The 27540-nt window shown below is 39.5% G+C and overlaps 1 protein-coding gene across 2 annotated transcripts in view; it reads right to left on the bottom strand.

Annotated features, from left to right (window-relative positions):
* The window catches only part of nsun2 (NOP2/Sun RNA methyltransferase 2), a 50528-nt gene that overhangs the window by 7706 nt on the left and 15282 nt on the right, over positions 1-27540 (bottom strand). For both annotated transcript variants that reach the window (XM_072575148.1, XM_072575147.1), the window contains exons 6-16: positions 24193-24277; positions 20959-21154; positions 19825-19899; positions 16023-16153; positions 15594-15667; positions 13031-13161; positions 11087-11183; positions 10376-10500; positions 9142-9234; positions 5155-5290; positions 4707-4787 (exon numbers count right to left, since the gene is read on the bottom strand). In XM_072575148.1, coding sequence (XP_072431249.1) covers positions 4707-4787; positions 5155-5290; positions 9142-9234; positions 10376-10500; positions 11087-11183; positions 13031-13161; positions 15594-15667; positions 16023-16153; positions 19825-19899; positions 20959-21154; positions 24193-24277 — 1224 coding nt within the window. The remainder of the gene's footprint in view (positions 1-4706; positions 4788-5154; positions 5291-9141; positions 9235-10375; positions 10501-11086; positions 11184-13030; positions 13162-15593; positions 15668-16022; positions 16154-19824; positions 19900-20958; positions 21155-24192; positions 24278-27540) is intronic.

Genomic DNA, 27540 nt, shown 5'->3' with positions numbered 1-27540 from the left:
ATAACAGCCTCAATTTTGCGAACACAGGTGGGAGAATTTTGTTCGGATAATCAAATGTTCAGAAAACTAATCGGATGGCCATGGGGAGAGGCACAAGCATCGGGACCCTGAGATCTTGTTCAGATAATCCGAAATTTGGATAACCGAGGTTGTACTGAATTATGTTACACTAATTTTGCACTTGAAAAGACCCTTGCAGTAGTGAGGAATTGGGGCAGTAAATAAACGAGGAGGTGGAAAAACCACGTAAGAAAGGCACTCTCACAATAATCGTGGGGGACTTCAATACACAGGTGGACTGGGAAAATCAGATTGAGAGCTGATCCCAAGAAAAGGAAATCATGGAATGTCTGTGAAATTTATTTTTGGAGCAGCTTGAGGTAAAGCCCACCAGGGAACGGGCTGTTCTGGATTCGGTGATGTGTAATGAGGCAAACTGGATGAGGGAGCTTAAGGTGAATAAAGTCCCAGGGCAGTGACCATAAAACAACCAAAGGACAACTAAACAAGCAGGAACGAGTAAGATGATGAAACATGAGGGTAAACTACCTAGTAATATAAAAGAAAATTTAAGAGTTTCTTTGGATGTATAAAAAAAAGAGAGGCAAGAGTGGACATTAATGGCTGGAAAATGAGGTTAGAGAAGTAGCAATGAGGAATAAAGAAATGGCAGAGGAATTGAGTAAGTACTTTGCACCAGTATTTACAGTGGAAAACAACTGCAGCATACCAGAACTATGAGAGAGTAAGGAGGCAGAGGTGAGTGTAATGGCCATCATGAAGGACAAGGCACTGGGGAAGCTGAAAGGTCTGAATGTGGGTAAGTCAGCCGGATGGATGAGTAAAATCCCAGAGTTCTGAAGGAGTTCAGCCAGAGAGTGGTGAATCTAAGGCATTCACTGCCATGAAGGCTATGGAGGCCAGGCCATTGTGTATATTTAAGACAGAGATAGTTAGGTGCTTGAGTATCAAGGGGATCAAGGGTTGCGGGGAGAAAGCAGAAGAATGTGGTTGAGAAACTTCAGCTATGATTGAATGGTGGAGCAGACTCAATGGGCTGAATGACCTAATTTCTGCTCCTAAGTCTAATGGTTTTACAACTGAGGAGATTGTACAGGCATTGCTGCTGATCTTTCAGGAGTTACCGAAGTCAGGGGGGATCCCAGAGCACTGGATAACAGCTAATGTGACACCTTTAGGGAGGCAGAAGGCAGGAAATTATAGACCAGTTTGCTTGACCTCAATCACTGGTAAGATGTTAAGAGTCCATTATTAAGTATTCCAAGTATGCAAAATTGCATGGTACAGCTGAACCAGCTTGGCTTCATCAAGGGGAGATCATGCCTGACAACGCAGTTAGAATTCTTTGAGATGGTAATAAGCCTTTGAGACAAATCAGAGCCAGTGAACATGATCTATTTGGATTACAAGATGGGCTCTGACAAGGTGTCACACAGGAGGCCGCTAACTAAGAGCCCATGGTGTTAGGGTGGGATGCTCTTTGGAGAGTCAGTGCAGAATCAATGGGCTGAAATACCTGGAGGGATTCTAGAACTGCTACAAAACAAAAAAAGCAGTCCATCTAATCTTCCTTCAAGCATCCTGATACAAATGATCATGTGTTCCTGAACAACCATAGCAGATCAATTTTCATCAAATAGCCTGCAAGAGATCCAAAAAAATATACAAAGGGAAACCCAGTGCTGCCGTGTTTTGCAAACTATAGATTCAAACCATTGTTCCCTCAAATGTTCCTTCTACTGCATGTCATGTCTGAAATACTGCTTTTCAAAATTTTAACGTCTTAATTTACAAATCTTTCTAATTTGCATTACGATGAAATGGTTCCATTTCAGACAGAACCTGTCCAAGCCACCCTCTCACTGGGGAGGAGAGAGGTTTTAAGAAAACAAAAATCCTGAAGCTTTTTTTTTCCAGAAAAATTATTAATTTTAATTCAGGATAACTCGCTGCAGTAGAGTAGACAATTCCATCCCCAAGCTCAGAGGTGGAGCTCTAAATACAAATCAGATCAATTTTAACTAAATATTTTATTTTAACAAAAAAGAATCTTCTTAAAAAGCTTCAATGACCAAGTTTGCTTCTCACAAAATTGGTTCACCCAAATAACAACAAAATACTGCAGGTAATGTTGGAAACCTGAATGAAAACAGAAATTACTGGAGAAACTCAGCAGCTTGAGTCTGTGACTACTTTGTTTCTCACTCTACAGATAATACTGAATCTGCTAGAATGGTCAACTAACTCTTCCTCCCACAGCTATGTGTGGCGTTATTTGTTGTCCTACTTATCTACCACCGCAAATCAAATAATTTCCAGAAGGTGAATCTGCAATTTGGTACAACTATCGTTAGATTAGATTAGATTACTTACAGTGTGGAAACAGGCCCTTCGGCCCAACAAGTCCACACCGCCCCGCCGAAGCGTAACCCACCCATACCCCTACATCTACATTTACCCCTTACCTAACACTATGGGCAATTTAGCATGGCCAATTCACCTGACCTGCACATCTTTGGACTGTGGGAGGAAACCGGAGCACCCGGAGGAAACCCACGCAGACATGGGGAGAACGTGCAAACTCCACACAGTCAGTCGCCTGAGGCGGGAATTGAACCCGGGTCTCAGGCGCTGTGAGGCAGCAGTGCTAACCACTGTGCCACCGTGCCGCCCATAGAGTGCAAGGTTTCATTCACTGCTAATTCCTCATTTGTGAGTAAAAGGGACAGCAAAGGTTTCGTAATAATTGGGTGCAGGACCCATGAATGGCAAAGATGATTTAGTGAGTCATAAAGGGATTGCTGCAAAAAATTCAAGTTATGTTTAATGATGGATTCCACAACACCCATCGCTCTTTGTCTGTCTCATCTGCAAGAAAGACTAAACATTCCAAGACTCCAACTTTCTATCAGATCCCATCTAGAGTACTGTGTTAAGTTATGGACACCAACTCTCAAGAAAACTACACAGGGCAGAGTACAGCCCATGTTGGCAAAATCACATCTGAAATTGAAGAGGTAAATTAAGATTGCTTGCATAAGATTGACTTTGAGGGGACTTGTGGTGCAGTGTCTCTGTATCTGGCCAAAAGATCAGGGTTCAAATCCCACCAGTCTCAAAGGTGTGCTGTAATATGCTGTAACTGGCTGATTAAGAGTCATTTTTAAGATTGATTTTACCTTATGGAGTTTAGCAAATTGAAGTGTGATGTGATCTAGGTTCTTGAAAATGACACGTGATAAATGACAAATGATTAACTTCAGTAATTATTGCCTCGGTAGATAATCTCGGAAAAGGGAATTTAGATACAAATTTGTTGCAGAGATAAGAACACTTCCTATCAAACGGCTGTTGATGATGCAGGTCAATTGAAAGTAACAGACTCAAGATTGAAGAAGTTCAATTAATTGAGAGCATCAAAGGAAATAGAAATAAAAGGGTAAAAAGAGTTGTGGTATCGATCAGCCATAATCCAATCAAATGATGCTACAGGCTGGAGGTACTGCTGAGATGATGGTTGTTCCTCCAAGTCATTGCTGATAATTACAGCTATCAAAAAGCAACTAAATTTGTTGTTTGGTTCAAAGAATTTAAATTAAGATGAAGACAGACATTGCTGCACAGGTGTTAGAAAATTTTAAATGTTAGTTTATAATCACTGTGACAAGTGATCACCAGGAGCAAATTAAAGGCTGCTTTTTCTGACTCACTTTGTCTGGCAGCTGTCCTCGCAGCAACACTAACTGTCTCCAACTGCAAACACCATCATCAATCATTGTCATAAATACTTGGTTTCAAAGCCAACTAACTTATTGTTTGAAAAATGAACTCAGCTAAGGTTGAGAGAAGTTTTGAGTCTTTTAATTTAATGTGCTCCCTGACGCTTACATTACACAAAATGGTTTGAGGTGCATAATTGGAACTATCGTTTTCTCATGTACACATATAAAGCAAGTCAATTTTGCCTAAACGAAGCTTTTGAAATTTGCACTTCAGATGTTTGAATAATTCAGAAGTAACCAAAGAGCATGGAAGAAGAATATTTCAACAACTCAATGCTGCATCTTGCAATAGGGTCAACTGCATACACAAACTGTCCAAAATAAATTTCCATTGCACCAACATGCTAAGTCAGGTTCTTGGAAGAGTGCTTGAAAAGCTAAAACTTCGAAGATAATTCAGTGAATAAAAAACATCTATTTCCATGAAATATTACATTTTACTCTTTTAATTAAGAAAGAAGCGTGACAATCTTTCCCCCCAAGAAAGCACACCAAATGGTTTTTCAGGAAATTGTCGATGAGCATCAGACAAAAATCTCACAGAAATATTTGATGTTATTCTACAGATGAGATTACAAGAATGATCACAGTGCCACTCTCAGGCGTTATACGTAATTGCAAGGCCTTCGAGATTTTCCCCAAATGTTGCTAACACCCGTAGATTTCAAGTTAACAGATCAAATATCTGAATATGACTGACTTGAATAAAGAACTCCACATTTTTAAAAAATGAAATCAACAATCACCTAGTCTTTTGTTACTTGAAATTTTAATTTGTGTAATGAAAAATGCACTGCAAAGTTAACCAACTGCTAAAGGAGGAAAAATAAAAAGTTATTTCTGAACAAAATAGCCAGTATCACATCACCACTGATAATCTGCAAATAACAAGAGCATTATTACCTCTTGTGCTAATCTGAAGGCACAGCCAAATTCTTCTCCATCGTTATTGCGACTCAAAACTTTAATACCTGTGTTAATCACCTAGGAGAATAAAACAGTTGTATCACTTTTCCCACGTACGAGCCATATAACCATGACGACATGAACAGCTCAGTTTTGAGAGTCATATTTCCCCTTCCTTAGCATTCCTTTAATAATGTAAGACTAACTTATTAAGGCAGGGTTAACATCAGCTGAAAATAGGCTTGAAAAGCAAGTTTGTTTAAGAGCATACCTCAAACCTGAAGTCTGAACAGAGTGCCTGTTGCAGACCAGGTCAATCTTTAACAAGTAAATGCATGATAAACTAGGAACAGACCTCCCCAAATGAAAATTCTTAATGACTCCAAAAGTCTACCATTAGAAGCTAGAATTTTTTTTAAAAAAGCAAGAGGAAACTGTCAACAACCTTCATTCGTTCACTGTTATGGAGAAGCACATTTCTTAGTTCCTTTGAAACCATGTAGAGATGACGCTTCTTTCCCTCATGCGTCCGAGTGAGGACATTCGACTTTGGAAAAGATGGATCCAATTGATAAAATTTCCTAGTAAAAATTGTTTTAGTATTTTGATAAGATGTCTCATATTTCTCTTATACATCAGACAATTTAACAGGACATCCGTACCAACAACACAGACAAAAACACCCAGTAACGTTTGCAGTCATCAGTATGTGAAACACTTCACTTTAATGGGCATGCTCTTAACAAAAATACCGAAACTTAATGTTTCAATTATTCTTCAGCTTGGTTAGACTCGCATACGATGTTGCATAAGTCTTGATAAGATCAATTAGCAGGTCGGACATTCCAATCCAGAAGGTGCTTCAAAGTTTAACACAAGATGAGATAACTGGCATTTATCTGCACAGAAGATTTTGGACAACTGTACCACCTTGACTATTTTATGCAAACACAATACTCTAACACAGCAAAGAACAGGTTAGCTTCAACAATTAAAAGAACATAGGTGACTTACAGATGACAAGGCAATTCAAGAATGAGACTGAACCGCAAGGTGCTTCTGAACACAATCTCATGTTGAATCACAACATTTAAATTTAAGACAAACATTATACTCAGAAAAGTTCTTCCCAATGCCAGTACTTCCAGTTCTCATATTCCCTTTTCATTTCCTAATTTTGAATTGTTTTGTGGTTACTCCATGATATTTAAATAGACAATATTTGTGTCATTTTATGAACAGCATAATTGTAATAGGTAGGACATTCAGAACCTCAACCTATTTTGACATTCAACTGGATTATAGGGGATCTTCATTTGAATTCCATTTACCTGCCTTTGATACTCGTTTGTTTTTCTGTTAAACATTGATTGTCTTTTGAAGGGAAGAAAGCAAGTTCTAGTTTTCCACTCATATGAGAGATTAAATGTCTCTCGATTTCAATCCTGAATAGCCAAACTAAAGTTTGAAGATTTTGCCCAGATATTTACCACTCAGTTTCACTTCAAACTCCAAATCCCAACTATTCCACAATGAACTGTTTTGGTAGGAAATATACAAATGCACTTCTTTATTTTTTTACATGTCCTGCTTTATACATAAATAAAAGTGTTTCTGGGAACATTTCCAAATTAAAAAAAACTTGTATTGCCACTGAGTACTGGAATAGGAAGATGAGTCTGATGAACATGTGGCTAAAGGGATAGTGTAGGTGGGAGGGCTACGGATTTTTGGATCATTGCAACAGTCTCTAGAGTAGCTAGACAGATCACACCAGAACTGGAATGGGTCCCATATTTTTGCTGGGAGGTTTAAACTGGTTTGGTAGTGGAATAGACACAGAATAGATGTAATGCGAGAGCAAGCCAAACATATATAGAAGGAATGCTGGAAATTCCAGCAGGCAGAGTAGATATGGTCAGGATAGCATGTATGCATTGCCCACAAAGCTATCTATTTTATCTATTTTAAGGCCAAGAGCCTTAATGTACGGTAAGGGAGATAAATTTGGAACATTGATCAGCATGTTGGAATGTGATATTGTTGCAATCACTGAGAGACGGTTGAAGGAAGGACAGGACTGGGAACGCAACATTTCAGGGTATAAAAGTTTCACATGCGATTGTGGGGGCGGAGGGTTATTTTTGTGATTGGAAGCCTCTGATCAGCAGCGTACCACAGGGATCGATGCTGGGACTCCTGCTGTTTGTTATATACATTCATAACTTGGATGTGAATGTAGGAGGTTTAATAAGTAAATCTATAGGTCACATGAATATAATTGCAGTTGATGATAGTCAGGAAGATGATCTCAGGCTACAGTTTTGTACTGATCAGCCCACAAATTGGACAATGCAATTGTAAATGGAATTTAATCCTGTTGAGCATGAGGTGATGTATTTTGGGAAGTCCAAAAAGGGAAAGTATAAACAACAAATGATAGATTCCTATCAGACTTGAAGGAGGAAGGGACTTTGGTGTACAAGTCCATTGATCCCTGAAGGTAGCACCACTGGGAGACAGGTCAGTGAGGTAGGTATATGGGATGCTTGCATTCATTAGTTAGGACATAGAACAGAGTCTTGTTACAACTTGATAAAACATTAGTTAGGCCACAGATGAAATACTGGGTGCAGTTCTACTCGCCACAAATGTCAGATGGACGTGATTGCAGTGGAGAGGGTGCAGAGGAGATGGAAGAGGATGCTGCCTGAAGTGAAAAGTCTCAGTTGTGGGGACAGACTGGATAGGTTGGGTTTATTTTCTGTAGAACAGAGGAGGCTGAGGGAGGATCTAATTATGGTATACAAAATTATGAGAGATATAGACAGAGTCAATCGTGAGAATCCTTTCCTCACGGCGAATGGCTGAATACCAGAGGGCGTAAGCTTAAGGTGAGGAATAAATGGTTCAGAAGAGATCTGAGAAAAAAATTATTTCACCTAGAGGATCGTAGAAATGTGGAACATGCTGTCTGAGGGAGTGGTGGAGATAGGTAATCTGGTAGCATTTAAGAAACATTTGGATGAGCATTTACAATGGCAGGGCATAGTAGGCTATGGACCAAAGGCAGGATTACTGTAATTTGGTATTATGTCAGTCAGCATATATATATGGTGGGCTGAAGGGCCTGTTTCTAAGCTTAATGACACTATGTATTGTCTCAATAGATGCAACTGGGTGGTTCATGAAGCCAGGCAGCTGGAAATTAAAGCTTCTGATTTGCCCCATGTATTCAATAAGCAAATTGATACAGCCTCATCTTGGAATCAAAACGCTGAATCTGTAATATAATTCCAAATTTTTTTAACTCAAACTGTAGGGCATCCTCTAGCATCAAGGAGAAAGTGAGGACTGCAGATGCTGGAGATCTCAGAGCTGAAAATGCGTTGCTGGAAAAGGTCAGGCAGCATCCAAGGAGCAGAAGCAGGACGTTTCGGGCATGAACTCATTCCTCATTACTTACTTTCCTCATTCCTGAAGAAGGGTTCATGCCCGAAACGTCGATTCTCCTGCTCCTTGGATGCTGCCTGACCTGCTGCGCTTTTCCAGCAACACATTTTCAGCATCCTCTAGCACCAACCCTGCCTCCCCACTCCTTCCCCATCACAGTTTACAACAGCCACCCTGCAAACTGACCATAACCCCTCTCCAAATACTGTGCACTTTCTTGTACCAACTGGTGTGAAAATATCCACTATATTCACCATTGAGCACCTTATTCCAGTTTTAGACTTCTATCCACCACATCCGCGAGCCCCTATCCTTCTCAATCACCTAACTACTCACTATCCTCATACAAGTATGGAGTACAGGGAGACAGTTTTGACGGGCAAATAATCTAGAGACCCAGGCTAATGCTGGGGAGACAAGGGTTTGAACCACACCAGGACAGATGGTGAAACTTGAATTCAATGATAAAAATCATGAGTGAAAAGCTCGTCTAATGGTGACAATAATTGTCATACAAGAAACACCCATTGTCCTTACATGATCTGGTCTACATACAACTCCAAACCCACCATAGGTGGTTGAACCTTAACTGCCTTATTGGAATGACGAACAAGCCATTCGGTTCAAGGGGCCATCAAGGATATGACCCATATCACATTAATGAAAAATAAAAATGTTCAAAATAATATAAAAGGAATCAGACTCCAATGGACTGAATCTCTGAGCTATGCTGCTCATGGATTTGTTACCTAATAACATTCCACACTGGTAGAGATTTTAATTTTTGAATCTATTCCAAATTGAAATACCTATTAACTTAACTTACTATTAATTCTAAGCAGATGCTGTCATAACTCTTAGGAGAAGATATTCAAAAACACAGCATGGTTCAAACCAATAGAATTTAATTGTTGGTCACTATTAAAGCTTTCACTTCCATTCAGACATGAAAATTCAAAGAAGTCAAAACATTTCTTACTGAATTGGCAGAAATATTGGATCATCTTCATTCAAGAAGACAAAGGGGTCTTCTTTGAACCCAAACAGTTTCATTTTCTTCGATGGTGGTGGACTAAAGACAATTAAAAAGAAGAATTTTCACAAGAATTATTTTGATGCAAAATTTACAAGAAATTGCTGAAAAGAAACATCCTGATTCAACTCAGTCTCAAAGTATACCTTCACTTTTTTACTCATGTCAGCAAATAAAATTACTTTATGCTGACATATTGTCAACACTTAAAAATATTTGAAGAGTCAGAAATGTTTTTAATTTAGCAATTAAAACACTGATACAGGAAAAATGAGAAATTATATGGGCATTACCTTGACTTGATAAATGCATTAAACAAGATTAGACAATAAAGCAGAGTTTGAAAAAGCAGTCAGTTAATCTCCATGATGAAAGTTGAAAGCCAACAGATAAATGCATCAAAGTTTAACAAGGGCAAAGGAAAGCAAAACAATTCTCATCTTACAGTTTCCTTGGATCACAACTCAAACTTTAATCGAGGCAGCTAACTTGCACAATGCCTATACAATTAACACCTTGAAACCAATCACTAAGATTGAAGTTAAACTATCCAAAGCAACTGAAGGGGTTGAATGTGTGAAGAGTTAAATTTTCAATCATACTACAAAAATGTGAAATGCAAAGGCAGGTTAGGAGCACAGGAATTACACCATCAGGAAGAAAGAGTGAACCTTGGGTGAAATACAGACAAAGCTTGTGAAAACTGGAAGTCATCGATAACATTAGACACACTGGCGAAGAAATATGGCTGTTGCAACACATATGTTGGTATATTTTAATATAAAGCTTGGAGTTGTCTGTAACTCTCTACAATTAATTTTGCGCTTAGTGATAAGACTGTCTCTCCTTGTGTATGCATGAAAGTAAATGCACACAGACATGACACTGGGCTTTCATCAATTTATTAAGTTGTGTGATGACTTCAGATTTCCCTTCTCCAACATAAAAGCTTCGACCCTGTCTCCCTCAGCCACACGACAAGCTCTAAATCGCTCGTCAGACAGTTCACCAGCTCAAATCTACAGTGTGCCACCCCACAACATGAACTGCTGCTGTGGTCCCTGAAAAACTGAGACCACCATTCCACTTCGGCACCAAGCATTAATTAAAAAAAAATACAGAAGGCAAATTACACTGGAATAAATTTTTCATGAACTCGGCAAATTATGGTTCAACTTACCAACAAATACCCTCTTTGCTGGCTGATGATACTTCACCTTCTTCAGTTTTACTTTCTTCCATTTCTGCAGATTGTTCATTGGTGCCTTCAACTAGGGAATCAGCCACCATTTCTTTATGTCTCAGCTGCCAAAAGACACAGATTAAAATGATTAATAAATTACCTCAAGCAAGGTTGATCCTCAATCCCCACGCATTTTCAGTCTCCCCGACCAATCTTGTGCTTCAGATTGGGAAACCGAAGAACAGACTCCAGCCATCTTAAAGGCTTGGCATCTTCAAACTCGTATGCTATCCTTCCATTGTTTCCAAAACAAAAATCAGTGTCTGGGATAATTAGAAATATACACGTGAGGCAGAAGGGGGATATGTGGCTGAAAGGCTGTCGGGCCCCATCAACCCAGACCGTGAAAGGGATTTTCTTGGGTCAGTGGTTTACAGCGACTGGAAGATATCAAAATCGGGGTGGGGGAGAAGAGACAGAGGAGCAGGGCAGGTAATTAGTACAAAGCAGACTTGAAAGTCTGTTCAACAGACAATAACCTGGACATTTGCACACTTTATCAGACAAATATGCAATACAGAGGTAGGAACACTGTCCCTATGAGTACCATTGTGGAACAGTAAAAGCCAGGAATTATAAAAAAACATGTACAATATTTCAAGTACAGAGATCATTATTCAAATATTTCAAATAGGCACACTACCATACTTTTGGTTCTCGCTTGTTCCAAGGCATTGGAGCCTTTTTTTCCAAAACAGCAACAAAGAATCCTCCAGTATTTTGATGGTGAGGAAGTATCCTAATGCTGTAAATAAATTCAGTAGTCATATAAGGCAAGTGACACCTTAACTGTACTTTTCTTTCAGATGAGTCAATCATCATACAAGTTATATGTAGTATTGTCAAACATATATAATCTTCTCAAAAAAAAACTTGTCATTTTATTCTTTTTACAATCAACATGCCAATAAGTAAGGAGAATAATCAGAAGAAGTTTTGATACTTTCACATAGATAAAAGGGTGCTTAGTATCCTCTTCTTAATTACCAGTAACTTGCAATAAGGTTGACCTGACCGAAATGTGAAATCCAAGCAATTTGCCAAGAAACTGACACAAACTGCACCAGTTCAAGGTGGCAATTCAGCACCACTGACGTGCACATTCAGGAAAAAAAACTACCAAAGAACCAGTTAACGGATTCGAGTTTGTGCAATTTGCACATAAGCTACTGTTACAAACTAAGCTGCATGGTTAAAAGTTGATCCAACAAATGTTTAATTACTCTGTTGTGGAAAGGTTATTAGAAAGAATTCTGAGGAACAGCAATACATCTGCACTTGGAGACACACAAATTAATTCGGAATAGTCAGCATGGATTTGTTAAGGTAAGGGAGTGCTTGAAAAATGTGATCAAATTTTGAGTTGGTAACCAGAAGTGTTGATCAAGTTAACGTACTTGATTTTGTCTACATGGACTTTAGGTAGATTTTTTGATAAGGTCACACCTGGCAGTGTGTTCAAGAAAGAGCCCATGGGTTACAAGGTAAAATGATACACTGGAACCAAAACTGACAGAGGGGTAAGAAGCAGAAGGCGATTGTAGGGGACGCTTCTGTGGCTGGAGGTCTGTTTCTGGTGGGGTTCCTCAGGGTTCATTGCTGGGACTTTGCTGTGCATGGTGTACATTCATAATGTGGACATAAACATGGAGATTATAATCCAGACGTTCACAGAGGACAGAAAAAATTTGTAATGTGATAAATAGTGAGGGGGAATTGCCAAAACTGCAGGAGAATATCAATGGACTGGTCAGGTAGACAGAGCACTGCAAATGGAATTCAGCTCTGAACAGTGCAAAAATGCAGTCAGGAGAGTTAACAAGGCATGAGATTACACTAATAATGTTAGGATCCTGGAAGATACTGAAAGTAGAAGGGCAGTCAGATAAGGTGGTTAAGAAGGGTGTTTGATTAAATTAGATGAGGCATAGAATACAAAAGCAGTGAGATAATGCTGGAACTATATAAAATATTGGATGGGCAACAACTGAAATAGTGGGTGGAGTTCTGGTCACCACACAATAGAAAGGATGTGGATTGCACTAGAGAAAGTGCAGAGAAGGATGCAGTCCAGGCTGGAGTGTTAGAAACTCTTGGTAACATTTAGGCAGTGTCTAGATACATATTTGAGTTGATGGTCAAGTGCGAGAAAATGGGATTAATGCAGATATTTTTGTTCATCAGTGCAAACATATGGGCCAAAAGGCCTCATTCAGCACTGTAAACATCTACAAGTCTAAAAATCACTTCAGTGAATGAAATAGATGTACTTAGGAAAGGCTAAGCCAATTTATTATTTCATGGAATATTTCCTTCATTATCGCTACCTGTTAACAATAGTTTAAGATAACAGCACTGACAAAGTTAACATGCCATAATGGAAAAAAAAACTCATGGTATATTCTGTAATGATGGATTGATGTTTTTATTAATCATGGACATCCAAGTTACTCTTCTGATCAATTAAATGAAATACTCAAAACAGGAGTTAATGTTCTTCGAGAGGAGTATCCACAATTTAAATTAGCTATTTATGGTTTAAACATTACACATATTACAGCAGTAACATTACAAGAACTAAATACCACTAACCATCTTTCCAGATTCATTGCTTTGAGCCTCTCAGGGTCTTTGAGTGGAAACATTGTAGGACGGATCTGAGTCTGTTTATTTTCTGGTACTTCTGACCACTCTGCATACCAATGCCCTTCCCTTGTCATTACCTGACATAACAAAGTTCACAACCAAAGATATAAGCAATGCTTAAGTGAATTTAAAATACTATTTTCATACCTTCACAGTTCTTTCCATTCCCACCCACCCTGCTGCGAACCAAGAACAGCAATGTTCATACTGCACTGGGAGAAAACAAAAGCAAGGTAAAACACAGCACATAGAAAAGTCAGGAGAAAGTGAGGACTGCAGATGCTGGAAATCAGAGCTGAAAAATGTGTTGCTGGAAAAGCACAGCAGGTCAGCAAAGGAGCAGGAAAACCGACATTTAGGGCATAAGCCATTCCTGAAGAAGGGCTTATGCCAGAAACATAGAAAACTCAGTCAAGTCAGTCAAAACGGGGATATGAGGTAGCTTTGGCAAATAGAATTAAGGAGAATCCAAAGGGGTTTTACAAATATATTAAGGACAAAAGGGTAACTAGGGAGAGAATAGGGCTCTCAAAGATCAGCAAGGCAGCCTTTGGGTGGAGCCACAGAAAAAGGGGAGATACTAAATGAATATTTTGCATCAGTATTTACTGTGGAAAAGGATATGGAAGATATATAATGTAGAGAAATAGATGGTGACATTGTGCAAAATGTCCAGATTACAGAGGAGGCAGTGCTAGATGTCTTGAAACGGTTAAAAGGTGGAGAAACCCCCAGGACCTGATCAGGTGCACACGAGAACTCTGTGGGAAGCTAGAGAAGTGATTGCTGGGCCTCTTGCTGAGATATTTGTATCATCGATAGTCACAGGTGAGGCGCCAGAAGACTGGAGGTTGGCTAACTTGGTGCCACTGTTTAAGAAGGGTGGTAAGGACAAGCCAGGGAACTATAGACCGGTGAGCCTGACCTCAGTGGTGGGCAAGTTGTTGGAGGGAATCCTGAGGGACAGGATGTACATGTATTTGGAAAGGCAAGGACTGATTCGGGATAGTCAACATGGCTTTGTGCGTGGGAAATCTTGTCTCACAAACTTGATTGAGTTTTTTGAAGAAGTAACAAAGAGGATTGATGAGGGCAGAGTGGTTGATGTGATCTATATGGACTTCAGTAAGGCATTTGACAAGGTTCCCCATGGGAGACTGATTAGCAAGGTTAGATCTCATGGAATACAGGGAGAACTAGCCATTTGGATACAGAACTGGCTCAAAGGTAGAAGACAGAGGGTGGTGGTGGAGGCTTGTTTTTCAGACTGGAGGCCTGTGACCAGTGGAGTGACACAAGGATCAGTGCTAGGCCCTCTACGTTTTGTCATTTACATAAATGATTTGGATGTGAGCACAAGAGGTACAGTTAGTAAGTTTGCAGATGACACCAAAATTGGAGGTGTAATGGACAGCGAAGACAGTTACCTCAGATTACAACAGGATCTGGACCAGATGGGCCAATGGGCTGAGAAGTGGCAGATGGAATTTAATTCAGATAAATGCGAGGTGCTGCATTTTGAGAAAGCAAATCTTAGCAGGATTTATACACTTAAAAGTAAGGTCCTCGGGAGTGTTGCTGAACAAAGGGACCTTGGAGTGCAGGTTCATAGCTCCTTGAAAGTGGAGTCGCAGGTAGATAGGATAGTGAAGAAGGCGTTTGGTATGCTTTCCTTTATTGGTCAGAGTATTGAGTGCCGGAGTTGGCAGGTCATATTGCGGCTGTACAGGACATTGGTTAGGCCACTGTTAGAATATTGTGTGCAATTCTGGTCTCCTTCCTATTGGAAAGATGTTGTGAAACTTGAAAAGGGTTCAGAAAAGATTTACAAGGATGTTGGAGGATCTGAGCAGGGAGAGGCTGAACAGGCTGGGGCTGTTTTTCCTGGAGCGTCGGAGGCTGAGGGGTGACCTTATAGAGGTTCACAAAATTATGAGGGGCATGGATAGGATACATAAACAAAGTATTTTCCCTGGGGTCGGGGAGTCCAGAACTAGAGGGCATAGGTTTAGGGTGAGAGGGGAAAAATATAAAAGAGACCTAAGGGGCAACTTTTTCACGCAGAGGGTGGTACATGTTTGGAATGAGCTGCCAGAGGATGTGGTGGAGGCTGGTACAATTACAACATTTAAGAGGCATTTGGATGGGTATATGTATAGGAAGGGTTTGGAGGGATATGGGCCGGGCGCTGGCAGGTGGGACTAGATTGGATTGGGATATCTGGTTGGCATGGACGGGTTGGAGCGAAGGGTCTGTTTCCATGCTGTACATATCTATGACTCTATGACCGTAACTCAAATCCAATACGTTTCAAATGCTTTCCTTTCAGTTGTAAAATTACAAAATTTCCACATCTCCGGTTGTAACTAAAAACAGTTTTGATTGTAGACTGAAGGATTTAATTGAATGACTTCATAGCATTTGAACAATTTAACAACATGACAGTTCGGAGAATTTTGAACAGGGGAAAGCTTGATGGATTGAAGAGTTTCAGCACAAACAAAATTACCTTCCATGATGTTATTCCAGGCATTCGCTTCAACCCTGGCAACTCGGATGAAACATCAATTAATTCAAGGGTTCCTACAACAGATTAGCATTTGTCAACTGATTTAGAGTACAAAGTTTTATACCTCCTGCCCGCCCCACCTTGTAAACCAATTTATAGAACTCGCAAACCAACAACGACACATGCCAGTTTTTGGAAGACTTTAAATCTCCGAACCACAATTAGAAGTGAAATTTAACCGAAAATGCGTCCTCAGTAGTTGAGCGTAACAGAACCTTGTCCTCAAACGATTATTCTTTTTAAAATTACTACAAAGCAGAAATCTCCAGAGCAATTATTATAGCTTACATATATTATCCTACATTTTAAAAATTTCACAATTTTGTTTTGAACAAAATTGCATTTAATGCTAATGTTCAACATTCTCACCTTCACTCTTCCCAAGAATAGTTGCAATTACAGCTTCATTTTCAATAGGGTTCAGAGAACAGGTGGAGTAAACCATTCTGCCTCCAACTGCTAACTGCTCGACACCACGGATAGCAATTCTTTGCTGTAAGCTTAGACATAACAGTTCAATGAGACAGACAATTTGCTCTACAAAGTGCTTCAGTAAATCAGAACTAAACAAAAAGCAAATAAATAATTATAATAGAACATAAAATGCTGCTCGTTTTAATGAGGTCAAAATATATTATCAAAATTCTGTAACACAAACCAAATATTTGAGGAAAGCCGCCAGGCACTGCAAACTCATAACTCAGCTGGCTGGGTCCAAGATATTTTTCCAATATAGACACATGTTCACAATCATCTCAATGATTTCAAAAGTTATTAATACGTACTTAATAACTACATGCAAAAACTGATTTTCATTGCACCAATAGCATTTGCACCCCAATTACTGGGTCTGTTTCAATAAAGTCTTAAGAGTTATACAGCACAGAAACAGAAACTATTGAACAATGCTGCATTCCCAAGAGTAAAACCATGCTCCAAGCTGATGTCAAGCAGTGTATAGAAAATCCATCTGCCTAATATAGTGGATGGAACAGATCCCACAGTAGCTTGAGGCAGCATGTGGCTCAGCAGTTAGCACAGCTGCCTCACAGTGCCAAGGACCAGGTTCAATTCCAGCCTCCAGCAACTGTGTGGAGTTTGCACATTCTCCCAGTGCCTGTGTGGGCTTCCTCCGGGTGCTCCAGTTTCCTCCCACAGTCCAACGATGTGCAGGTCAGGTGAACTAGCCATGCCAAATTGCCCATGGTGTTAGGTGCATTGGTCAGAGGGAAACAGATCTGGGTGGGCTACTCTTCGGAGGGTTGGTGTGGACTTGTTGGGCCAAATGGCCTGTTTCCACACTGTAGGGAATCTAATCTAAACAATGGTACACAATCAGGTCCTGGAAATCTTCAAAAAACATGGCATCAGGTCAAACATTAGCAAGGAAATCCCCCGATTTCAATTTGCATCTTTCTGTTGGAGTTTGCCTCGGCACCTTCCCCTCTCCCCCACCTCTCTTGCCCCTCCACCACCAATCAGGTGTGGCTCACAATACCATTATTGTCCAATCTACCCAGGTCCTAAGAGACACATTTGCCAAACTAGGCCTGAGACAAATGGCTGGTACCGTCCAAGACTGATTCGCTCCAGAGAGGTTAAGAATTGTGAATGAACATTCTCAACAGTTTAGTTAGGAATCCTTGTCGATATTAATCCAAATTGAACTGTGTGGTACTGACGGACTGATATTGAACAGGTAGTAAGTCAAAACTGGGCATCCTTGAAGCCTTGTCGGCCATTAGTAACAAAAGAATTTAATTCAAATCACAATCTGTAACCTCACGGACTGACATATCTCTCAGCCTACCGTTAGCAGCAAGGCAGGAGATCAACAAAATAGGCCAAACTGGTGAAACTACAACACAGGACTTATTCCAAAACAAACAGCAAAATCATACACCAACAGATCAATTTTTTTTTCATATCCAGTTTTGAATCATGGTGGACAATTAAACAACAGGGCAGACAGTTTCACAAATATCTCCACCCTCAATGATGGGGAATGCATCACTGCACAAGATGGAAGGATGTACAACCACTGACAGCCACAGCCAGATGTGCCTATTCAATGATCCATCTCGGTCTCCTCCTGTGATCAACATTACATGTGACACTGCAAAAACAGCTGAACTCTGAATCAACAATTTGCTACTTACAGCAAAATGTATGGGGTCGAACAACATCCTGGCAGAAATACTATTCTCCAGAACTAGCTGTGTCCCTACCCAGCCTGTTCCAGCACAGCTACAACAATAGTATCTAGCAGACAATGTGGACATTGTCCTATCCATCAAAAAATTAGAAATGTAATTCTGCCAAGTAGCATTCCAGTCATCTCTCGATCATCAAAGTGATCAAAGATGTTTTCATGTGACACGTGGACAGCAATAACCTGTACACGCAACCACATTTTGGTTCTGCAAGGGCCACAAAGCCCCGACCTCACTACAGATTAAATATGGACAAAAACTACTCATCTCCAGAGGTGGACCATACTTAACATTAGTTGACCTATAGCAGCATCAGGGTGTTCTAGTAAAATTTAAGTTAAAAGGTAATCAGAGGGTAAATTCTCCAAAGGTTGAAGTCATTGGTGGCACACAGTAGGATAGTTTTAATTGTAGGTAGCCAATCATTACAGCCTGCAGGACATTGTGCTGAGGAACTCAGGCCCAACCATTTTCAGGTGCTTTGCCAGTTAAGGTGCCTCCATCATAAGGTCACAAGTGGGATGTTCACTGATGATTACACAATGCTCAGCGCCATTCACGGCACCTACTGAGGAGCAACGCAGCTAGATCTGGACAATATCCATGCTTGGCTAATCCGTGGCAAGTAACATTTTTTTCCACAACAAGTGCAAGGTAATAACCTTCGCTAGCCTTCTTATATCAACATGTTCCATTCTCTAATGGACTGCAAACAACTCTCAAGCCATTCTTTCTTGATCATGGGGACAAATTCCTGGTACTCCTTCCCAGAAAGAACAGTCATACAAGTTACTTTACACCAGATAGGCTGCAGTGGCTTAAGAGGATGACACTACTACCAAGTTCTCAGGGGTAATTTGGGACGGACAACAACCACTGCTGTTGCCAATGATGCTTACATCCCATCAAAGAATTTAAAAAAAGTGAAATAAATGATTTTGTCTTCAATGTTTAAGAAATGTCAAGACTAAATTATATTAAAAGTTATGGTGACTACGCAGAGACTAAAGGCAAGGAATACAAGGATAAAGGTCAAGTCACTGTTGTCCTAATAAACCATAGGGCTGCACTCTCATCAGAGAGAGATGCCACAGGCAAGGGGAGAGGTTCAGATGTCTTTTATGGTAACCTCAGCTGGTGCAAGAACTGAACGCATATGGTTGGCATCGCAAACCAGCTGTCCAGCCACAGAACAAACCAACCGCTTTCAAGGGATACAAAGTCCTCTATCAAAAGGAACATGCTGATAAATAATAGAGAAACATTTGTCATTTCACTTGGATACTGAAATAGGGAACAAAGTTCTGTTTATCATGTGGCCAGTTTTGCTGGACAGCAAATCTAACAGTGTAATATTGCATATGTGGAATTCATATATTGCAGGATTTCACCAAAACATCTTTTGCATACCATCACTCTGCTAAATAACTATCTCAAATGGTTTTGTTCTAATTCAGTCAATTACTTGGGATAATATTAAAAGACTTCTGAAATCCTGAAGCTCCAGCGCCTCACTCACAATTTTGAAACAGTGCCCTGTTTCCAGACTGAGAGTAGAGGATATTTTTTTCACATCCACCTCATCAAGATCGTGTAGAATCTTATACACAAAAATCAAGTAACCCCTCACACTCTTCTAAATCCCAGTGGAAACATGCCCAGCCTGTCCAACTTTTCCTCATAAGATAACACATGTCAGATATTAATCTAGCAAATATCCTCTGAACTACCTCTAACATATTTATATCCTCAAAACAACTCCACTAAAACATATCCTTTCCATATCAATGCTTGTTCTTTATTGACCCGGACTCCAAATTTCAGAAGCTCAATTCAGAAATAGTCAGCCCATGTGCCATTGTGAGCCAAACAATGCGCAGATTGGTAAAATACCTATTATTTGAGAAATAAACAGAAGATAAGACTCTATCCTCAACGGAGAAGCTTAATAGTCTTACCCATGCAACTGGAGGCTGTTGCTTGTTGTCCACTTTTTCCACACATCAATATTCTTCCTCAAAGTTGCATCACCACTAGAATCATAAAGAAGCACATTCTCAAAATTTGAAAATAACTAGTTAACAGATAGACTTGTGTACAAGCTGCCCAAATCCAATGCCTACTCTTTCATGTTCGTGAATTTCCCTGACAGGACAAGCTAGCACCACGAAATAAACACAGGCAGTCCTCGGGTTGTGACAGGTTCTGTTTTTAAGTGCATTTGCAAATCGATTTGTAACTAAGTTGGAACACACTGCCAAACAATATAAAATAGTTGTTTGTAATACAAGAAATGCTCTTATGTTGGACGCTTTAAATTACAACTCTGTATGGGATTGTGTCCGTAAGTACACCTGTTCTTAAGTCAGGGACCCCCTGTACTATTAATTTGAGAATATCAATTGACTGGATGCTGCAGTTCAATGGAAAATAAAGCCTCATGCAAATTGTTCTGCATTATAGGCAGTTCATGTATGGCAACAAACTTCATGACAAAACTCCCTGCTCGAGGAATCTCTCTCTACCCCCTTTCAGAGGCAAGAAGCACCAATAAATAAACATTTTGAATATACAGAGAGAAACAACAGGATTTTAACCTTCAAAATGCTTACTTCTATGAGATTTTACTTTTGTTCATCTCCTTCACAACAATGAACCCAAATTACCTATAACAGGCTATTTAAGTAGATCTTTAATGTTTTGCAGTAACTAATTATTTCTCAAATGTTCAGTCACATTAGCATACTCCAAATGCTCACAAAATTTTAACTATAAGTAACCTTACATTTACGGGTTCACCTTCAGAGTTTTATAATGCTTGCTTCCAATTATACAGCATAATTAAAAGTGCAAACTGGAGACACAAAATGCAGAGAATTACATTTCTTCCTTGGAATAATGAAGAAGTTAAGTGCAATATTTAAATACGAGGATTTTGAAGAGGATAATTATGAAATTACCATGAATCAGTACAGAAATTTGTGTTTGTGAAAGGCATGCAGCTACTCGAAGGATACTTAGCTGTAAATAAAAAGGAATTTCTTCCAACAAAAAATTATAGTAACACGTTTATGGCATGCACACCACTATACCTGCATGGTACATCACACAAAATCCGGTCATAGAAGAGAATATTCCTTTGACCATCACTGTCCATCATCTGCAATCTTGGTATATTCGATGCATCATGATTCACTACCATAATACAAGGGCTATGCAAGCGCTTTGACTGATGAACCAACAGGTAACACCGCTTGTTGTCAACGTCATTAGCAATTACAAAACCCTCTTATAAAAAAAAAGGGAACAAAATATTAGTATCAAATTCCATGACTAAAATGTGATGGAGGAACAAAAACAAATTAATTAGGTGGTGAGATCATACAGAACTTGAGAATTGCTGAATAAATACATTCTGCCAAAGCATTCAACAGAACAAATCGCATAAATATCAATGGAAAGGATAACAACATTTAGTCGAGAGAAGAGTGCTGATTAGTTGGCAAGTGATATGGAAAACACATCAGTTAATGATGACTGACAGCTAATGGCCCTGTTTTGTTTACATTTGAAGTCAGGCAGAGTGACTCAAGTTTTTTAAGGGCAACTCCTTGACCAATGCTCACTTCTAACAGAATGCTATAGTTGAGGCAAAACGTTTGCCCACATACAAGTAATATGTTAGATGAATTTTCATACCGCTATAACACCAAATAAAAACGGCAAGAACTGCAGAAAATCAGAAACAAAACCAGAAATTGCTGGAAAAGCTCAGCATTTCTGGCAGCATCTGTGAAGATAAATCAGAGTTAACGTTTTGGGTCTGTTGATCCTTCCTCAGAAGATCAAATCAAACAGCTGATAGGAACAGGAATAGGCTGTTCAGCCTCTCAGGCCTGTTTTGCCATTCAATGAGATCATGATTTAATCTGTGGCCTAACTCCACATACCTGCCTTTGGTGCATATCCCTTAATATTTTTGCTTAATAAAAAATCATCAATCTCAGATTTAAAATTAATGACTGATCTAGCATCCATGGCCATTTATGGAAGAGAGTTTAAACATCTACCACCCTCTGCGTATAGATAAGCTTCCAAACAGCTCTTCTGAATTGACTTGCCCGAACTTTTAGATTATGACCCCAAGTTCTAGAATCCCCAACCAGTGGAAATAGTTGATCTTTATCGATCCTGTTTTTTCCTGTTAATATCTTGAAGGCTTTGATCAGATCACCCCTTAACCTTCAAAATTAGAAAGAAAACAGGCTTAATTTTGGATAAGCTCTCTTCATAACATAATCCCTGAAGTTCAGGTATCATTCTTCTAAAACTTCATTGCACCCCCTAAATTGTGGTTCCCAGATCTGCACACAGTATTCCAAGTAGGGTCCAACTAGGATTTTGTTCAACTCTTCAACCATTTGCAGCAAACAAGATACTGAATACAACCAACCAGCCCACACATGCCAAATTTGCAATAAAGCCACCAGCATCAGATATGATTCTGTAACAGGACAACATAATCCTGAGTTACGTGAAGAATTACACTGACAAATAATTTGGGACTGCTAGTGTAGTACCAGAAGCTAAATATATTAACACACAGGGCCTGTTCATTGCAGACAGATGTACGTATCACCCCTGCTACAACTCAAACAGGTTACAGCCATCGGCTGGTGCAATCAGAAGTAACTCACCTAGTTTAAAATTTAACCCAAACCTAACTGCTATCATTCACCAATATCATTAATTGGTGCATTCTCCATGGAAATACCTCTACCAGAGTACAGTGCCAATTTACACTCTCCTTTCATACAATATAAGAGGATGGTTTCCCCTTACATTCGTATTCTTGAGTATTGTCCTAATGAGTACAAAATGTTGATAAAGTGTCCTTTTCAACAATACTCAAACTTTAACCCCTCCTGCCAAAGAATACTCAAATCACAGTTGAATAATCGTTAGTAAGTGGCTCATAGTCCACTTTTTACATTCCATATGCCATGCGTTTTACTGCCTTCAAACTTTGTTTGTAATATTAGTCTAGAAGTAAAAAGGAAAACAACTTCAGCCTCCATCTTCATCTAGTACAACATAAGATAGCAGACTGAGATTTCAAACAAACAAAATAAAAGTAGCACTCCTTTTGCATTTATAACTCTCACTATAAACACCACTAGGTAGGTACCCCAGGATAATGAACGTGGGAGAAATCATTAACAGAATTAGGGTCCCCCTGAATCAATGATGACAAAATCTCAGCTCATGGACTCTACTCAATTGTTTGCTTTCTCAACCATGGCAAAGTTGTCCTCCAACCTCCCAGAAAATAATTCAGACCTCAAATTCAATTTGCTTTACCTGCAACTTAAATCTGTTCCTGAATGAGTGTTATTTGATTTAATGTAATAAGACATGGTGATCAGTAAATGATTAAAATTAGTGTGCATGTGCTCAACAGTCGTCCTTCCTAACTGCATTTTACACTCACCACTTCTACACCACCAATGATAAATAAAAGCAGTGATATCCTTAATATGTTGAACATTAAAATCTAAACAGCTTTAGCAATAGCATCAAGCTGGCTTACCCTTCTGGCAATATGCAAAGAGCAGATGAAGTCTCCCACCTGTTGTTAATAATGATTGTCTCTCGAAACCAATTTACATTCTACACTTCTTTGCAAAAACAGTAAGTGATGCTGACAGAAAACATTTGTTATATTTTGCAAGAAATAAGGGAGGACAGTGTGTTAATAATTTCAATTAGACCAAACAAAATCAGGAAGAGAATTCAACCAAGAATAATGACTGTTTGCCTTCTAGTTTGACACAGTTGCATTCATAGCAAGGTTTTCAGTGCGTAAAATGATAAAAAAAGAATAAGCATGGAATCGATTTTAAAACACATATTTGTCCAGTGTGTGTAGAAACTTTATATAAATGAAGAGAGAAAACAAGGTCAAGGATCTTAAAGTAGTAACAAATAGCATTTTACATCTGGTTGTTTTGCCCACTGCATATTGGGGTGCCAATTTCAAAGCTATATTTATTTGAAACAGGAAATTAATCTACAATATAACCCGTAAAATGTAATCATTTGTCAAATCAAATTTATAAAACAGGGATTCACATTTATCATGTTAAACCAGGATTGACAGAACACTGCATTTTCAATTAATCAGGTTATTACATTGAGATTGCCATTCGCAGGCATTGATGTCATAATGATTTGCAGAAGGTCTATTCTTCAGTGATAAAAATAGCAGGGCAGAGACTTTGACACTGCAGAGTTTGAATGCCCAACCATCAGAAAAACAGAATTACCTGGAAAGGCAACGTTCATGTCAGAGTGCAGCATCTCAATCAGCTGAGCAGTCTTTGATCCGGGTGCTGCGCACATATCGAGAATCTAACAAGGAACAAAAACTTTGCACTTCGACTTGTTCACTCAATTTACATCATAATTCAACATAAGGAAACAAACACAAAATATGATACAATAATGAAATCCAACAATTTAAATTTTGAAAGGCCAAACACTTGAGATGGAGAATTAAATATTCATTGGCAGCATTTTAATTGCTTTACCCATGAATTAATTAGTATGATTTTGAAAATTGCATGAAGGTTTGAAGAATCATGTCAAAATGATCTCTGAATAGACAGGATTGAAAACAAAAGGGCTCATAACATTTAGGTTCAGAAATCACAAAGTGCCAAAGGTTATATTTTGCACGTCACTCGTGCACATGATTCAAAGTCACTGAATAGGTGTGGAAAAGTCAAGTGCTGCTTTACAGCAATGGATTTTGAAGACAGAATCTTCATGAAAATCCTAAATCACAAACATTAAGTCATTTCTGTTCTAAGAGAATGCCTAAATTGCATTGTGATGATCGTGCCATCATAGAACAAACAAGATTATAGAAAGGTTTACAAACAGGAAATTTAAGATCTATTCTTCCCAACTCTACACAACAGCCACCACCTCTAACATTAGTCTCCCACATTTTGATCATTATACAATTTGATCTCCAAAACATTTGCACATCTCCTTTACTGCTAAAGTTTGCTCTTTCACTTCAACTCCTCACCTCTTTGTAAAGCTCAAATCTAGCGAGTTTTGAGCAGATTTGTAGCTCAGGTTGAGGTTCTGGCTGTAGGTTTGCTCGCTGAGCTGGAAGGTTCGTTTGCAGACATTTCGTCAACGTCCAAGGTAACATCAGTGAGCCTCCGGATGAAGCACTGGTGGCATGGTCCGCTTTATATTCATGTGTTTAAGTTTCCTTGTGTTGGTGATGTCATTTCCTGCTCTTTTTTCTCAGAGGGTGGTAAATGGGATCCAAGTCAATGTGTTTGGTATCAGAGTTCTGGTTGGAATGCCATGCTTCTAGGAATTCTCGTGCGTGTCTCCGTTTGCTTGTCTTAAGATGGATATATTGCCCCAGTCGAAGTGGTGCCCTTCCTCATCTGTATGTAAGGATACTAGAGAGTGGCTTATGTCTTTTTGTGGCTAGTTGATGTTCATGTATCCTGGTGGTTAGTTTTCTGCCAGATTGTCCAATGTAGTGTTTGTTACAGTTCTTGGATGGTATTTTGTAAATGACGTTAATTTTGCTTGTTGTCTGTAGAGAGCCATTCAAGTTCATTCGTTGCTGTTTCAGTGTGTTGGTAGGTTTGTTGCTGAGAAATCGGCAGACTGTGTTCATTGGGAACCCGTTCTTTTTGAACACACAGTATAGTTGATTTTTCTCTGCTCTGCATAGTTCCTCTATGCTGCAGTGTGTGGTGGCTCGTTGAAATAATGTTCTAGTGCAGGTTCATTGGTGGGTGTTGGGATGATTGCTTCTGTAGTTCAATATTTGGTCCGTACGTATTGTTTTCCTGTAAATGTTGTTTTGAGGTTCCCCAATGGCTGTTCGCTCTACTGCAACATTTTGGATTGGCGGTTTGTTGTTGTCTTCCTCCTCTTCAGTGAGTTATAGGCCAGTAAGGGTATTATTGATGGTCTTGAAGGTTTCCTCTAATTTGTTTCGTTGAGTGGTGGCAAAGGTGTCATCCACGTAGTGGACCCAAAGTTTGGGTTGGATGGTTGGCAGAGCTGTTTGTTTGAGTCCCTGTATTACTGCCTCTGCTAAGAACCCTGATATCGTCCCAGTCGTCCCAACACCTACAACTGAAGCTGCACGAGAACATTATCTCAACGAGCCACCACACACTGCAGCACAGAGGAAATCACCTATACAGTGTATTCAAAAAGAATGGGTACCCAATGAACACAGTCTGCCTTTGAAAAGGGTGCAGAGGAAGTTGATCAGGATGTTGCTTGGTATGGAGGGCGCTAGGAACGAATAGACGTTGAGTAGATTAGGACTATTTTCTTTAGAAAGACGGAGGTTGAAGCACAACCTGATTCAGGTCTACAAAATCATGAGAAGTACTGACGGGGTGGATAGCAAGAAACGTTTTCCCCCCCAAGAGTACAAGACTCAAAGTGAGAGTGGAAAAGTTTAAGGGAGATATAAGTGGAAACTTCTTTCCGCAGAGGGTGGTGGGTGCATGGAACACATTGCCAGCGGAGGTGTTAGACTCGGGCTAAATAGCATCATTTAAGATGTATCTAGACAGATATATGAATGAGCAGGCAGCAGATGGATACAGATCCTTAGAAAACAGGTGACAGGCTTAGATTGAGGATCTGGATCAGCTCAAGCTTGGAGGGCCAAAGGGCCTAATCCTGTGCAGTAATTTTCTTTGTTCCTTAAGAAATGTCCACAGCCTTACTTTTAGTCCTGGGGAGTAGGCTGACTTGTGAGTCAAGCCAGGTGACCCAGGAATAGCCAAGGAGGCTGCCAGTTCCTGGGGTGGACTGGATGGAAAACCTTTCTTGCTGGCACAAAACTGTATCTAAAAGAAATAATAACAGTACAGAATTTTTCTCAAACCCTCAGCCTCTCCCCCCACACCTCCCCAACTCCTCAAACTCCCTGTTACCCATTCAGGCCAACCTATGACACAGGAAATTACATCACCAACCCAAGGCAACCTAAACACAAATAGAAAGTGAGCCATGCCACCAGTGTTTCATCTGGAGGCTCACCGATGATGTTACTTAGTATGGTAACGAAACTTCTGAAAACGAACCTTCCAGCTCAGCGAGCAAACCTACATCCAAAGCTCAAATCTTTTATAAACTTAATATCTGCTTTCATGTCTCGGGAGACTGCTTCAGCAGTCCCCACGCACATACACTAACAAAAAAAACGTTTGTAGACATGACTCCAGTTTCTCCAAGCCTATTTTAGTCAATGCTATTTGAACTGTTCTCCTAGATTCCTCCAACCTTCAATTATGGGCAGTTTCACATATCAGCCTTGACATATGACTAGCACACAAGTTCATTAGGTAAAATGGTGAAACTAAAAATAATTAGATAATTTGCAGATTAACATCAGAAAACAAAACAGACAAATCTGCAAGCTGTTCAAGTGTTGCAAGAAGCCAGCTGGCTCACGAATATACAACATGGAAAAGAAGCTATTTGGCTTCACCTCAGTGCGACTTCAGAAAACACTACATGGTTATCTCAATGTTTAATGAAAAGAACTTAGAAGCCTTTTTAGTAGAATAAATATATTTATTTTGTATAGAACCTACTTTCACAAGCTCTGC

Source organism: Chiloscyllium punctatum, chromosome 8 (assembly GCF_047496795.1).
Source record: "Chiloscyllium punctatum isolate Juve2018m chromosome 8, sChiPun1.3, whole genome shotgun sequence".
Lineage (NCBI taxonomy): Eukaryota > Metazoa > Chordata > Chondrichthyes > Orectolobiformes > Hemiscylliidae > Chiloscyllium > Chiloscyllium punctatum.
The sequence above is the reverse complement of the archived record's forward strand: the minus strand, read 5'-3'. Positions and strand labels throughout refer to the sequence as shown.